General features: G+C 39.5%; 1 protein-coding gene across 1 annotated transcript; it reads left to right on the forward strand.

Moving 5' to 3' along the window:
• Positions 1 to 247: 247 nt before the first annotated feature.
• LOC112184220 (WAT1-related protein At5g07050) lies at positions 248 to 1,995 on the forward strand. The gene is made up of 7 exons (XM_024322486.2): positions 248 to 471; positions 624 to 686; positions 756 to 872; positions 966 to 1,206; positions 1,293 to 1,448; positions 1,536 to 1,687; positions 1,771 to 1,995. Exons 1-7 carry the CDS (start codon positions 248 to 250, stop codon positions 1,898 to 1,900), a joined length of 1,083 nt encoding a protein of 360 aa, XP_024178254.1. The 3' UTR covers positions 1,901 to 1,995.
• Positions 1,996 to 15,374: the final 13,379 nt, after the last annotated feature.

Below are 15,374 nucleotides of genomic sequence, written 5' to 3' on the forward strand. Positions count from 1 at the left end.
AAACAAGGCCATTATTGGGAAATGAAAGCGGTTCTTGAGGTGACTATAACATAGACTCGTAGTCACCCAGCACTTGCCTTCTTTCAAATGAAGTGGAATCAGAGTAGGATGTGAGATATATATATAGGAGCTAGAGAAAAAGAACTATATATATGCACTCGTTAGATCATTTGCATCCCAAACTACCCCCAAGTCGATATAAAAAGAAGGAAGTGAGGTAGGAAACAATATGCAAAAAGTAAAGCAGATGGAAGAGCAAGAAGAGAGAGTGAAGGGAAGCAGTAAGAGGGATAGACTAATCGAAGAGTCGAAACCCTACATCCTCTGTATATTTTCTAATGCATGCTTTTCAGGGTACAATATTGTCTCCAAAGTCGCTCTAGACAAGGGCATGAGCCGTTATGTGCTTGTGGTTTATGGACATGCTTTTGGAACTCTAGCAACTGCTCTTTTTGCATTTCTCTTTGAGAGGTTTATCTTTTTCATTCTTCTTGGAATTCTTGGTTGTTAAGATTGAGTTTATAGTCCCAAACAGTGTTTGAAATTCATGCTGACATCTTCATCATAACTCATAAGGAACAATTCTGAGAAAAACTTATTAAGTTTGCTTGTGCTTCTGGCAGGAAAAATGAGAGCAAAATCAATATTCGGATCTTGCAAAATGTCTTTTTCTTAGGTCTGCTGGGGTGAGTAGACGAAACCCTTCATGAGTCATGCCACACTCATTATTAACTTCATAAACTTGTGAATTTCAGTGGAGTGTTAGGAAGAACACTATACTACATGGGATTGGAATACACCTCACCAGCTTTTGCATCTGCCATGGGCAACATGATTCCATCGATTACCTTCATCTTAGCTGTTTTGTGCAGGTAATAGTATACTTCTAGTATGTGGTCAATGAAACAATAAAAAAAAACACGGTCCATGTAACTTAAACTCTTTGCATTATGATGTACGTTCAGGATGGAACAGTTCGATATTTCGAAGCTTCGTACCCAAGCCAAGATTGGGGGAACTCTTGCTGCCTTTGCTGGTGCGACACTCATGACCCTCTATAAGGGTGTTGCTGTAATTACAACGCACACCAAAAGCTCCCATCAAACTGCAGCTACCTCAAAATCATCTACAGACGCAGAATGGATAAAGGGCTCCCTTGTCCTTATTGTTTCATTTAGTTCCTTAGCAGCATTCTATATCTTACAGGTACTGCTTTGATCACAAACAATACTATATCATATATGAACAATTTTTTCTAAGAATAACAGTTACTTACAAATACTACTATGCAGACATCAACAATTAAAATGTATCCAGCACCAATCACTCTTACATCATTGACCTGCTTATCTGGGACACTGCTCTCAACAATCATGGCAGCAATTCTAGATCACAAAGCATCTTCTTGGAAGTTATCATGGAACACACTTCTTGCTCCTATGTATAGTGTAAGAACTCGATCACACGTCTTCAACTGTCTAAGGTCTATGATGTTTGTTTATGAAAAGTAATTTGATGAGGTGAAATATTTACAGGGAATTGTGATTTTCGGAATCACAGTTTATGTTCAGACCTTAGTAGTACGAACAAAAGGCCCAGTTTTCATGACAGCTTTTAGACCACTAGCTACCATTGTTGTAGCTATAATGGGACTACTCATTTTAGGAGAAGCAATATACTTGGGAAGGTATGATTGTTGACTTGATTGGATTGCAGGATGAATAAGGTATTATTGAATTATTTTGCCTTATGACATCTAAATGTTTTCAGTGTTTTGGGAGCTTTCTTGATAGTTCTTGGTCTGTACGCAACTCTTTGGGGAAAGAAAAAAGAGAAGGAGAAGAAGTCAATGGATCATGGTGTATCTCAGCAAGCTATTGAGATCAATCTAGAAAAGTAAAGAAGAAAATGAATCTCACTATTGAAGTTGTAATCTAGTGATCGTATATATTCTAGTGAATGTATATAGTCGGTGATATATATAGTGACTTTCATGTAACTCCCTCATGAAAAGAGTATATGTCCTCTGTCACTCATCTGTATCAATCCTAAATGGTAATTACTTTCAAAATTATTGTCCTGAAGTCTTTTAAGCCTACAAGTTTCATTCAGACCAAAAAAATTCAATTATGAAACTTGTTCATTCAGTTCATTATCAGAATTCTACATCTTACAGGTGCTTGACAAACAGTACTATCATTATCAGTATACGTACAGTACTGTATCATAGAGCTAGGACTAGAAAAAGTGCCCGAGCTATACCGCGGGATTTGTTACCACGACCTATTTTGTATTGAAAATGTGATAGATTATGATACATAAGAGTCTAGAAAATAAGACTTATTATGATTCATAAGTTTGGTGACCTGTTTACAGAACATTGTCTTCGGAAAAGAAGCTTTCCTTACATTTTTTTTTCTTACAATACTGTTCAAAATGATTACTGTCTTGCTTCTGAAGAGTTGCTCTGTGAGTATAATTATATATTTTTTTAATGAATTTTATACGTAATAGAGTAATAGTTCAACGTAAACAGAAAGTTTTGGTGCAAAGATTAAGAACACTTGATGAGTACATAAAGGGAAAAAAATGCCAAGTAGCAACAACCAATGCTGGGAAAGAAAATGCAACTCTAGATGAAAGATCAAGTTGGTAAAACTTTTCTGATTACCAATATGGATTCATTCACTTTCAATTTGACTTGAATAAAAGACAGGCATGTTCTATCAGTGCCTAATTAATCATATACCTTACAGATCAACTGAGAAAGCCACCTCCTTTATAGCTCAACTATATATGATTCTTTAATCTAATAACAAATCCTCGCACTTTCACGTGCATAACCACTCTGATTTAACTATAGGCAGATAACTTTGCAGAGGTGCATGATTGTAAAACTATATTAAATAATCATCAGCAAGTCCCACATGTTTCTCAGTGCTTCTGTTGGTTGTTAATGACTTGATCCCTCATTGCCATTTCAAATGGAAAGCTTAGCATTAGTCATTCCCTATGAGTAAAAAGAAAGACTGTTAGGCCAAAAAAAAAAAAAATGCATAGCATTTATTGGATCCTAGACATTGTTCTTTTAAAAAAATCTAGGTGTAATAATTGCCACTCATAGGACAACCGCTTCCCATTTAGTTTGCCAGATCAAATATAAGTCTATTCAGCAGTGTTTTACTATTCAACTCACCAATAGCCTGTGTTGGCTAAGAATGTGCAAGTAAGTTCTGTTGCCATTGTTAGTAATGGCCTCCTCAATCATATGTGGGGGTTGATATTATGCTTCTCATTTGCTTCAATTTCCTGCAAAACATGATGTCGCTAATGAGATCAAAAGCCAACAAATGTTGCAATGTTTATAAGTCTTAGTACAAACAGAGATATTACCATCTGGTAATTGACACCATTGTCACCAACGTTATCTAAAATAACTTGCCATCCTGCTCTTAAAGCCTCTACAACAACTTCTCCATCTTTTTCAAGAGCCTGGGATACAGAATAAGGCAATAAGCAATCAAGCATTTTTTTTTCTTTTGTAGAGAAATGAGCCATTAATTTCGAACTTCATGCAAAGAACGTGTATAGTTGACATCCTTTTTTTTTTCTGAAATATTGTTCTTTAAAGATTGTAATACATTTGAAGATTCATACCATTTCATCGATTAATATCAACTGAAGTCCTTCATATTTCTCAACAGGCTTGAACATTTTTGCTTGCTAGACCCCATAAGCGCTCTTTGATCTGGACGTTGTTTTCTAAAGGCTGGATGTCTCGAATTTGCTGGATGTATCGTGGCCTCTATTATGATCTGTAAACAGTTGGTACAAATGTCAGTATATATGGTAGAAGAAAATCTAGTGGTGCTGTAGTTGTATTTTAAGTCCTCTATATGCTTTGAATAACATTATATGAAAAAGAGCGGGGATCACATACATATAATCAGCAAGTAAAAGTCTTCTAAAGTACAGTGTTACAAAATTTTACAAACCAAGAAAAAATGAGCATCTAGATTTTTATCCTCTGATTGAACAGAGAAAGGTGACCAAAAATAACTGTTGTAAAACAAAAAAAAAATTGAGAGAGAGAGAGAGAGTTTGGACACAGAGAATCAGAATGTCTTCATTCATCTCACCATGAGGGGGTTTATATAGGAGTACATGATGTATACAAATAGACAACGTTTAATAGCAACGTCAAGTACTCCTATTCACAATCCTATCAATCACTAATGTATAGTGAAAGACATATATAACTCTCCATCTATTTACATGATATTAGCCATAATTATTTACAACACTCCCCCTTGGATATTTCATGTCAATAGTGTTGCCTAGGCTGAGCACTTCTAAGTTGCCTCGTCAAAAACCTTGCCAAGTAATAAAAACCCTGTGGGAGAAAAACAACCTTAGTCGAAGGAGAAAAAGAGCACAACGCACGTGAATGTGGAGTAGTCGTATCACAATAGAAATTGGTGAAGTCTTCTTATCAGCATCATAAGTAGATAATATGTCTACGAGAGGGATGCATTAGAGTTGCTACACCAAAACCTTGCCTGGTAAACCCAGTGGGAGAAACCCGTGGTCGAAGGGAAAAGATGAGCAAATGCATATATGTCAAATCAAAGCATCTTCAGGATGTACTATAATTGGGGTGATCATGCTAAATATGTGCCTCGTTAAAACCTTGCCAGGTAACAAAACCCAGTGGGACAAAATAACCCTGGATGAAGGCAAAAAGAGTACACGTGGTCAAGTGGGTATGCTTCAGGATACTCCCCCTGATTTCAACTCCCCTTGAAAATTACAAGTCAGGTAATTCAAATAGTTTACGTAGACCAATATCTTGAACATGCTTCTAGAATGTATAGTTTGGTAGTGACTTGGTGAAGAGGTCTGCATGATTGTCTTCAGATCAAATATGCTTAACTTCAATCTTCTGATGCTCTTGTTGTTGCTGATTGAAGGAGAACTTCGGTACAATATGTTTGGTGTTGTCTCCTTTGATGAAACTTGTCTTTATCTGCTCTATGTAAGCAGCATTATCCTCGTAGATAATGGTTGGTTCATCAGTGGTGGAATGCAATCCACATGTGCTTCGAACATGCTTTGTAACGGCTCTTAGCCTTGTACATTCACATATTAATTGCTTGTTGAAGAGCTAGTAGTATCTTAGCATGATTCGAAGAGGTAGCAACCAGTGTCTATTTCGTAGACCTCCAAGAAATTGCAGTATTCCCAATGGTAAAGACATAACCAGTTTGGGAACGTACCTTGTGCGAGTTTGATAGATAGTCTATATCAGCATATCCAACAAGGTGAGCATCATTCTGGGGATCAAGGGGGTTTGATCCATTCCTTGGTGCGTAGGCATAGAATAAGCCCATATCCACCGTACCTCTAAGGTAGCGAAAAATGTCTTTTATGCCATTCCAGTGGCAACATGTTGGCGCAGAGCTATATCTAGCTAACAAGTTCACATCGAATGAGATATCATGTCTAGGGCATTAAGCCAAGTACAATAATGCGCCTATTGCACTTAGATATGGGACTTCTGGCACCAATATCTCTTCGTTATCATCTGCAAGATGATACGGTTCTTTCTAGACTTCAGACGACCATATGTGTGCTTCTTTTATCCTCATTAAAGCGTCTTGACATCTTCTGGATTGTAATTTGGCTGATGGACCAAAATTTTCATCTGCACTGTGCTCAAGCTCCAGGTCGAGACAATAATCTGTTCTCCCAAGGCCTTTCATCTCAAATTCCGACTTCAGGTGCTTGGCGGTTTCCTTGAACTCTTCAGGAATATCAATCAAATTCATGTCTTTGACATAGACCGCTATAATTGCAAACCCGGAACTTGTTTCCTTAATAAACACGCATGGGCATAGTTTATTATTCACATATCCCATCCCGATCAAATATTCACTTCGACGATTATACCACCTCCGTCTAGATTGTTTCAATCCATAAAGTGAACGCCTCAAATCTAATGGAGAGCGTGTTCCGTGGTCTAGAACTATTTGCATCGGGTATCATAAGTCCTTCAGGAACTTTCATGTATATCTCTGTATCGTGATCCCCATAGAGATAAGTTACGACCACATTCATAAGCTGCATATTCAGTTTTTCGGAAACTACCAAACTGGAAAGGTAGTGGAACATTATGACGTCCATTACGGGAGAATACGTCTCCTCATAATCAATTATAGGGCATTTGAGAAAATCCTTGTGCCACTAGACGAGCCTTGTGTATCACAATCTCGTTTTTCTCATTACGCTTCCTTACACATACCCATTTAAATTCTACGGGTTTAACATGGAGAGGTGTGGGAACAACAGGTCCAAACACCTTTCTCTTTGTCAAGGAATCTAATTCGACCTGGATTGCTTATTTCCCTTTTTAGCCAGTCGTCTCTTCATTGATATTGATCAACAAAGCAAGGTTCAATTTCATTGCTTGTTATAGTTTCGGTGGCCACAGCAAATACAAACACATCATCGATGATGATTTCATTCCAATTCTAAATCTCACTAAATTTACCAAGATTTCTCTATTCTCGGGAGTGGGTTCAAATGTTGGAGCGTCTCCCAACATAGTCTCTTCTAGGACATACCCATAATTCGGATTTATCTCGTGAGATGAATCGATTTGAGATTGCGATGTCAAGAGGATTCGTTTGTGCCAAATTTACCCACTTTTAGGGATAAGAATCCTTCGAACCTAATGGTCTACCTCACTTTAGGGCAGGGGCATATGACTGGTTAGCCGCCATGGTCGTACCTCATCCATCTGGGATGACACATCCTACAGGGACGTCTATCCGTGCAGGCACATTTGCAGCAGGTATATATGATCTCGTCACTTTAGCTAGATCAGAGAAAGCGTCTGGCATATTTCGGGCTACACTTTGTAGATCTAGAATTCTCCGCACTTCATTATCACATTGTGCGGTTTGGGGATCAAGATGAGACATGGTGGGGACATTCCACTTCAATTCACGTCTTTCATCAGGAACGGTAACGTTCTTATCTCCCCCTAACGGCTGGAAGACTATCTCATCAAAGTGACAATCCGCAAATCTAGCGGTAAAGAGATCGCCTGTCAAGGGCTCGAAAGAGCACATAATGGATGGGATTCATAATCGACATGTATGCCCATCCTTTGTTGAGGACCCAATTTTGTACGTTGTGACGGCACAATTGGCACGAGGACTGCATACCCAAATGCACGTAAGTACGAAACATCAGGTTCATACCCAGTCACCAGCTGTAACGCGGAGTAAAGTTGGTAGTAGTGGGCCTCAACGGGACCAACATAGCTGCATGCAATATTGCATAGCTCTATGCAGAAATTAGATGCTTGGTGTGCATTACCAAGATTCTATTTGTGAGACCATCTTGGGTGTGAACATAGGGAACTAAATGTTCAGCATCAATCCCAAAGGATATGCAATAATCATCGAAAGACTTCGATGTAAACTCTCCGGTATTATCAAGTCTTATGGACTTTATGGGATAATCCGAGTGATGAGCCCTCAATTTCATGATCTGGGCGACAATTTAGCAAAAGCAGTATTTTCTTATGGACAGTAGTGTAATATGTGATCACTTTGTCGATACATCAACCAAAACCATTAATATTTAACTGGTCCACATGGTGGTTGGATATGTCCACAAATTTCCCTTGCATTCTGTGCAGAAAAATGGTGGTGTATGTACTAGTCTTTGCATATGATGGTCTAGTATTAAATATTCTTAACGAGTATGACATAGTGTGTCATTATATACAAGACCCTTATTCAGAAGGGGATGCACCTGCGATGACTTGAGGATACAGTGCATCATACTTTGACCTGGGTGTCCCAAAAGGTCATGCCATAGCAAGTAGTTGCTTGAATTAGTTAGCTTCTAGCTAACAGATTTCAATTTCTCCAATGTACGCTTCTGGCCGCACACTCGGAGATTATGCAAAGATATTCCACGCATTTTTCTCAGTGGTTTCAACGTGGTAACTGTTGGTTCGAATATCCTTAATACTCAATAACGTTATTCTGGAACGTAGAGAATATAAGGCCTCATTAAAGGTAAGTTCAGTACCATTGGACAACATAAAGTAGGCTTTGCCATAGCCCTCTATCGGGTTGGATTGCCCTGATACAAAAGGTCCCTAAACCCTATTAACAGTTTCCCAAAAAACAAAGAAAATACCTAGCCCTCTGCTAGGGTTGGGAGAGCGCCGCTCTTGGCCTCTATGTACCTTCCTCCTTCGTCAATGGAGCAAATCTCCGACACCGTTCTCGGCGTCGTTACCCTTGCGCACGGCTTCTACCGTGCATGTTGACCAGTCGCCGCAAGCATGCTTCCCGGCGACAACCTTCTGGTCCCAGACTCTATCTGATCGTGGCTGGTGGGGAGAAGAAGCAGCTATGCCGCCTTGTTGGGTTGGAACAACACCGGATGTGAACCGTCTCCGACCGAGTTGGGCACGTCTGAAAATGGGTTTATTGGTTAGATCTGGACCGGTGGTGGTGCGGTGTACAGCGGGTCGGTGCGTGATCATGATCACTGGTGATGGGAGGATGACAGATCGATGGCCGGATTCAGAGACTGGATTCTGCGTTTGCACTGTTATATATTTGATCAGTGAGGGTTGGTTCTGGGGTAGAAGATCTTCGGTATTCCGCGGACAACGCCACAAGACTGATGGGGCTGTGGGCGACGTCTTGAGTCGTGAGAACAAGGCCGGGACGGGGGTCCTCTTGCAAGGACTGGCTGCTCAGCAACTAGGGTCGAGGACAAGGCAGGTATAGGTGCCCAACTATGGACCTGGGCCCTTTCTTGTTTGGGCTACTCAAGGTAGGCATATGCTAGGTTTGGTTGGACCTCTGTTCAGTTGGATTGTTCAAGTAGGACTTTGGGCTGAGCCTTCCTTCTTGGGGCTTTGCAGCTAGTGAATGAGCCTGAAGCTATTAGGATTCGCATTTGGGATCCGGGAGACTGTTGTTGGGCCCTAAATTTATCTGTATGTTGGAATTGCTTCTTTGATCACTTAGGTAGAAGATTGCTCTCTATTCAGCGCATTTTATTGCGTGGAGTAGGCAAGGTCAGTCATACTACCGGCAGTCACCTTGATAGAAGGTTGCCCTCTATTCGACGTATATCTTTGCGTGGAAGTACGGTCGACCATACTATTGGTACCATTTTACATCGCCCGGACTCTGTCTGGTGCCTCATCAAATGCTTAATTGTATCCCTTCGTATCTTTGCTATGTTTTATTTCCGATGCTTTGTTGCATCTAGTATTTCTCTTGCTATTTTATATTTTGATGTAGTTTCTATATCTATCAGTTGTAATTTTTATTCTATTTATTATTAATAAAATTGCGTTGACAGTTTCTCAAAAAAAAAAAAAAAAATCATGCATTCACAACATGTCAGCTAGAGTAACTTTGCAAGTTGTTAAGATAGGGGTTGATGATTTTCTTTGTATTAGAACCATATCCAGTGAGAATAGAATTACCAACCGAATAGAATTTTGCCTTACCCGAATTTGATATTCGTCGCCTTTTCCTCTTTTCTCTTTCTGGGTTGTGCCTCTTCGTTTTTATAAAGTGTATCTAGTAGTTGAAATTAAAAGTAATGGAATTGAAATTGAATCAAAGAAGTATCTAAATGAAGGTTTCACATGTGCATTCAATACTGCGATAAGAACAAAAATTGTAAATATACCTATAGTTGCTTCTATGGTCGTATTCTACTTCCACTTCAAGCACTTGACAGCGAATGAATCCAAATTCTCCTCTGGATAGAGATGAGAACAAAAATATCTGTTCCAATCACACATGAATACTCATTAAGGCACATACACACAAAGTCATTCATCTTCTGTTTAGTTGATCAAGAAAACTTTTCTATGTTAAGTAAAGACGATGCTTTCCTTAAATCTTGTTAGCAACTATATATGAGACACATTCAAACATTTGTCCTCAACAAAATTGACTTACATTCATCAAATCATTCAAATGGTTCATAAGCTAACTGTCCTTTATATCAGATATTTCTTAAAGAAACAGATAGACAAATATTGTTTGGATTTGTTCCAATAGTGTTTTATCTCTTTGCGTCTATTTGATCTCTTTGCGTTGGTCTATTGATGTAGTCGAATATATGTGTTCGCTATTCACAGAATGCTGTATCTGTTTTTTGTTTCTTTGATCTCCTCATCTATTGTCAAATTTTGATTGGTTCTGTTCCATATTTGAAGGGAGATCCAGCTCATGCTTTTATATGTCAACCTTCCAATCCTTGAAGAAAATTAGGATATTGGAAATCCTGGATTGTTGTTGTTTTATCAACAATATGATCCAGCACAGGCTTTGTTATAAGTAGATAGCTTTTTTTGTTTGAATATTATAGACACATGCTTTGTTATATTTCGTCTGAATTGAACCCTCAAATATTATAGACACATACTAGTTTCATGCTTTGTTAATTCTTTTGCACGCACTTGTATTTTTTTTGTTCTGCAGGGATTTTTGTGTGCAGATTTTGCAATTTGTCTTTGCCTCCTATGTTTCCGCTTCTAGCTTTCGAGTTATTATTTTTTTCTTTTGGCAAATGGATGTATTTTTTTTTTGAAAAGGGTTTGGAACCCAGCCTAGCTGGGAGGCTCAGCCCCACGCCTGGTTTCATTTATTGAATTAAAATTTTGCATCCGGGGGGGACATGTAACCTGAACCCCGCGCTACATAAGAAAGATTACACTGATCCTCATAGAGAACGTCCTGAATAATAGCAGGCATCTCCTCTAAAGAAAAAGGGAGACCGACAAGCTTTATATGATGTTAGACCATAATTCACATTATATAACGATGCATCACTTGAGGTATCCTAATAGAGCCAAGAAGAAACCCTAAGTGCCGCCGTCTTTGCTATGGGCCACCAGTAAGCTTTACCTTACAGCAACCAGTTTCATAGATCATGATGAAACAAGGAAACATCCTGATTTGGAATTGTCAAGGCATTGTCAATACAGAAACTCAAAATGCCCTAATTGATCTCGTGCAGGCCAAAAAACCTTCGCTCATTTTCCTCTGTGAAACCCTAGCGAGGAAGGGCTGATAGACTCGCTCACAAGCAGGTTGGGTTTTAATGACAACATCTGTTTTGAGCATCAAGATGGGGTACAGAGATTAGTGCTTCTTTGGAATGATGAAACGCATGCGAACCTACGCACGTATTCACCACACCACATTGATGTGGAGATCGGAAAACCAGGGGAAGAGTTATGGCGTTTTACTGGTATATATGGCTTTGCCAGCAGAAGCCACAGAGAACAAACTTGGAATCTGATCACTTAACTAGCTGTGGAAGGCTGCGCATTACCTTGGATCATGGCAGGCGACTTCAATGAGGTAATGTCGTAGGCGGACAAGTCTAGAGGCCCTCCTCGCTCTCCTATGCCATGGCTCGCTTTTTATACATGATGGCAGCCTGTGGCCTTGTTGATATGGGATTCACAGGGTGTCGGTTCACGTGGTCCAACAAGTACACCAAAGAACGGCTTGATCGGAGTTTCCAATCAACCCAATGGAGAGCAAGGTTTCCATATAGTAGGGTTGTCACACTCAGTCCTAGTTAGTTGGATCACTGTCCTCTGCTAATTGAAGTGCATGCTGACAAGGTAGTTTGAAGCAAAGGGGTATGGCAGTTTCGCTTTGAGGAAATTTGGCATGGTAATAAGGGCTGCCATGATATCATTGCACAAGAGTGGGCTACTCCAACCACGGGGAATGCCTAATAGAAGTTAGGAATGAAGATTTCAAATGCTGGAAAGAGATTAATGGGCTGGCATGCAACTGAATTTGACAAGAAGAAAGTCGAGTTAAGAGTTGTACACGAGAAACTCTATGATCTTATGCGTCAACCCTATTCCCTGGAGCAATATCAGGAGCAGAGAGTTTTACACGTCTAACACAGTCAATTGTTAGCCCAGTAAGAAAGATATTGGAGACAACGTTTGAGGGCAATTTGGCAGGAAGATGAAGTTCGTAATTATGCTTTTTTCCATAGAAGAGCAAGTAGCTGGAAAAGTCGAAACACAATCAGAGGCTTAACTAATGAAAGTGGAATATATCAGAGTCAACCGGCTAAAATTAGGCGCCTCCTTATGCAATATTTGTCCAATGTTTTCTCCTTTGACAACACAAACAATACAGCCCTAGCTGTAGTGATTAATGCAACACCGGTGAAGGTTACAAATAGAATGAATTTGGACCTCACCAAACCATATGCAGACGGGAGATCAAAAGCGCTCTTTTCCAAATGCATCCCACCAAAAGCCTAGGCCCTGATGGTATGACTCCTTTCTTTTACCAAAAGTATTGGCACATAGTGAGTTTTGATGTCTGCAATGCTGTTAGAAACTGGCTCAAAACTGGAGAGATGTGGAGAGAGTCCAACTATACATATTTATGCCTTATTCCAAAAATAAAAGACCTAAGGAAGCTGTGCATTTTAGGCCTATTGCATTATGTAATGTCATCTGCATAATTAGTTCCAAGGTTGTGGCAAACAGGCTCAAATTTTGGCTACTGGATATTATCTCTCCATTACAAAGTGCCTATGTCCCAGGGAGATTAATTTCCGACAACACCCTTGTAGCTACAGAGACTACTCACTTTCTGCACCAATTGAGGAATCAGGAAACAGGTTTTTTCTCACTGAAGTTAGACATTAGCAAAGCCTATGACAGACTTGAATGGAGTTTTCTAGAAGCTATACTTAGAAAAATAGTCTTCCAGGCTTAGTGGGTGCAGATGATCATGACTTGTGTTACCTCCGTGCATTATTCTATTTTGATCCAATGAGAGCCATCTCTGCCAATTTCCCCAACCAGAGGCATTAGACAGGGGGATCCATTATCACCTTATTTGTTCATTCTGTGTGCAGAAGGACTTTCTGCATTAATCACAAAGGCAGTGGAGGAGAATTTGATCAGTGGACTACAAATGGCCCCTCAGGCACCAAAACTACATCATTTATTCTTTGCAGATGATAGCTTTATTTTTGGGACAGCCACTGAGGAAGAATGTGTCCAAATTCAAACTCTCCTTAATATTTATGAAAGAGCTTCGGGACAGAAAGTCAATTTTCAAAAGACTAGTGTTGCTTTTAGTAATAATGTTGATAAGTCAAGACAGCTTACTTTGGCCAGCATCTTGGAGGTTAAGTGTGTCAAGGAGCATGAAAAGTATCTGGGGCTCCTACTTAGGGTTGGGAAATCCAAAACTGCTATTTTCGCATACATTAAAGAGAAACTCTCCAAGTAATTGATAAGTTGGAAGTCAAAGATTTTGAGTTTTGCTGGTAAAGAAACCCTCATCAAAGTAGTGGTGCAAACTATGCCATTGTAAGCAATGAACTGCTACTTGTTGCCTAAGGGATTGTGTGATGACATTCACCAACTATGTGCATCTTTCTTTTGGGGAGACATAGAGGAAAAAAAGAAAATCCACTTGGAGAAGTTTGGAAAGGATGTGCCTAACTAAGAAGGAAGGAGGTATGGGGTTTAAGAATATTTATGCTTATAATTTAGCTATTCTTGCTAAACAATGTTAGTGGCTTGTCACAAATCCGAAATCTCTAATAGTCAAAATATTCAAGGCTCGTTACCATCCTTATACTTCATTTTGGGATGCTGAAGTGGGAGACAACCCGTCCTTTTCTTGGAGGAGTTTAATGCAGGGCAAACCTATATTAAGAGTTGGAATTGCTTGGCATGTAGGTAATGGTAGCAACATCAATATGTGGAACGATAAATGGATTCCATATTGTGCTCAGTATCTCATCCACAAGCCTGCGAGTTGCTCTTTGGAAATAGTATCAGAGCTAATTGACAGTGCGACCAGACGATGAAATGAATATATTATCAGGCAAGTCTTTCCTTCTACTATTGCTAAGAAAATACTTTGTATTCCCTTAGCTCAAAGACACAGTGAAGATAGGCTGTTCTGGAGACCTGAAAAAAGAGGTTTCTATACGGTTAAATCTGCGTATTGGATAGCAAGAGAACAAGTTCTTGGCTCTGCTCTATCATCCACATCTCACGGAGATCCCTACAAACCACTTTGGAAGCAGATCTGGCATGCAAAAGTGCAAGGGAAAGTTCAAATATATGTGTGGAGGCCTGTAATGACATTCTCCCCACTAAAGCAACGTTGACTAGGAAAGGCCTACAGGGAGACACAAATTGCTTATTATGTCTAGCACGCTTTGAAAATAATGCTCACATTTTTTGTATTTGCCCTGTGGCGCAGAATATACTTCCAGCTTCTCCTTTCAATCTGCATAGTACTACTCTCCCTCACATGAATTTCAAGGACTGGTGCTTGGAACAGGCCATGAATATGCAGCAAGATACTTTCGAGAAGTTATTAATGATTCTTTCGGGCATTTGAAAAAATAGGAATAACAAGTTGTGGCGTGGAACAAATCAGCCACAGCCCGACATTGTCTTTGGCGCACTTTCGTGGTTGGAAGAATTTAGATCAACCCGGCAAACTGTGCAGCAGACAACCAAAGTCAAAAGACAATGGAAACCTGCTGGCAATGATATGTGGAAACTCAATGTTGATAGGAGTTTCCTTCCAGGTCAAACCAAAGGTGGAATGGGTGGAGTTTTACATGAAGCTCAAGGTAACTTCAAGGCAGCCTTTACCCTTCTAGTTTGCAATGTAGCTGCTGCCAAGCAAGTTGAATTGATGGCAATTAATCATGGACTGAAATTCTTGCAGTCTTTTCCCAACTAGCACTTTGTGCTAGAGACAGAATGCCTTGATGCCACCATGGACATTGCTAACCCGAGGTATGACCTAGTCGAGTTTGCGGCCATTATTGATGATACATAGGCGGCCTTAAGGGCTAGAACAAATGTTCAAATCAGCTTCCCATCAAGATCGTGCAACACTGTGGCTCACAAACTAGCAAGTTTAGCTTTGGAAGACACTTATAGTGCTATCTGGTGTAATGTGCCTCCAGATTGCATTCTGGATGGTCTAAACTTTGATTGTAATCATCAAGGCTAATTTGCCATCAATACAGATAATTCTTCTATTCAAAAAAAAGAAAAAAAAATCACATTATATATGCATTCTCCTAAATATTGAATTTAACTTGTTTTTTAGTGTATTTTAGTTTTCACGAAATCATTTTCTTATTTATCTATGAATATTGCAAGAGTGAAGGAAACATCAATTTTGGGGTTTTGAAGTGCAGAATTGGAGGTTGGAAAAATGAAAGTCAAATGTGGAGCAAAATGTAAAATTACAAATTCCAGCGAACCACTACAAATGGCGGGCCAGCAC

This window comes from Rosa chinensis, chromosome 2 (assembly GCF_002994745.2).
Source record: "Rosa chinensis cultivar Old Blush chromosome 2, RchiOBHm-V2, whole genome shotgun sequence".
NCBI classification, from domain to species: Eukaryota; Viridiplantae; Streptophyta; class Magnoliopsida; order Rosales; family Rosaceae; genus Rosa; species Rosa chinensis.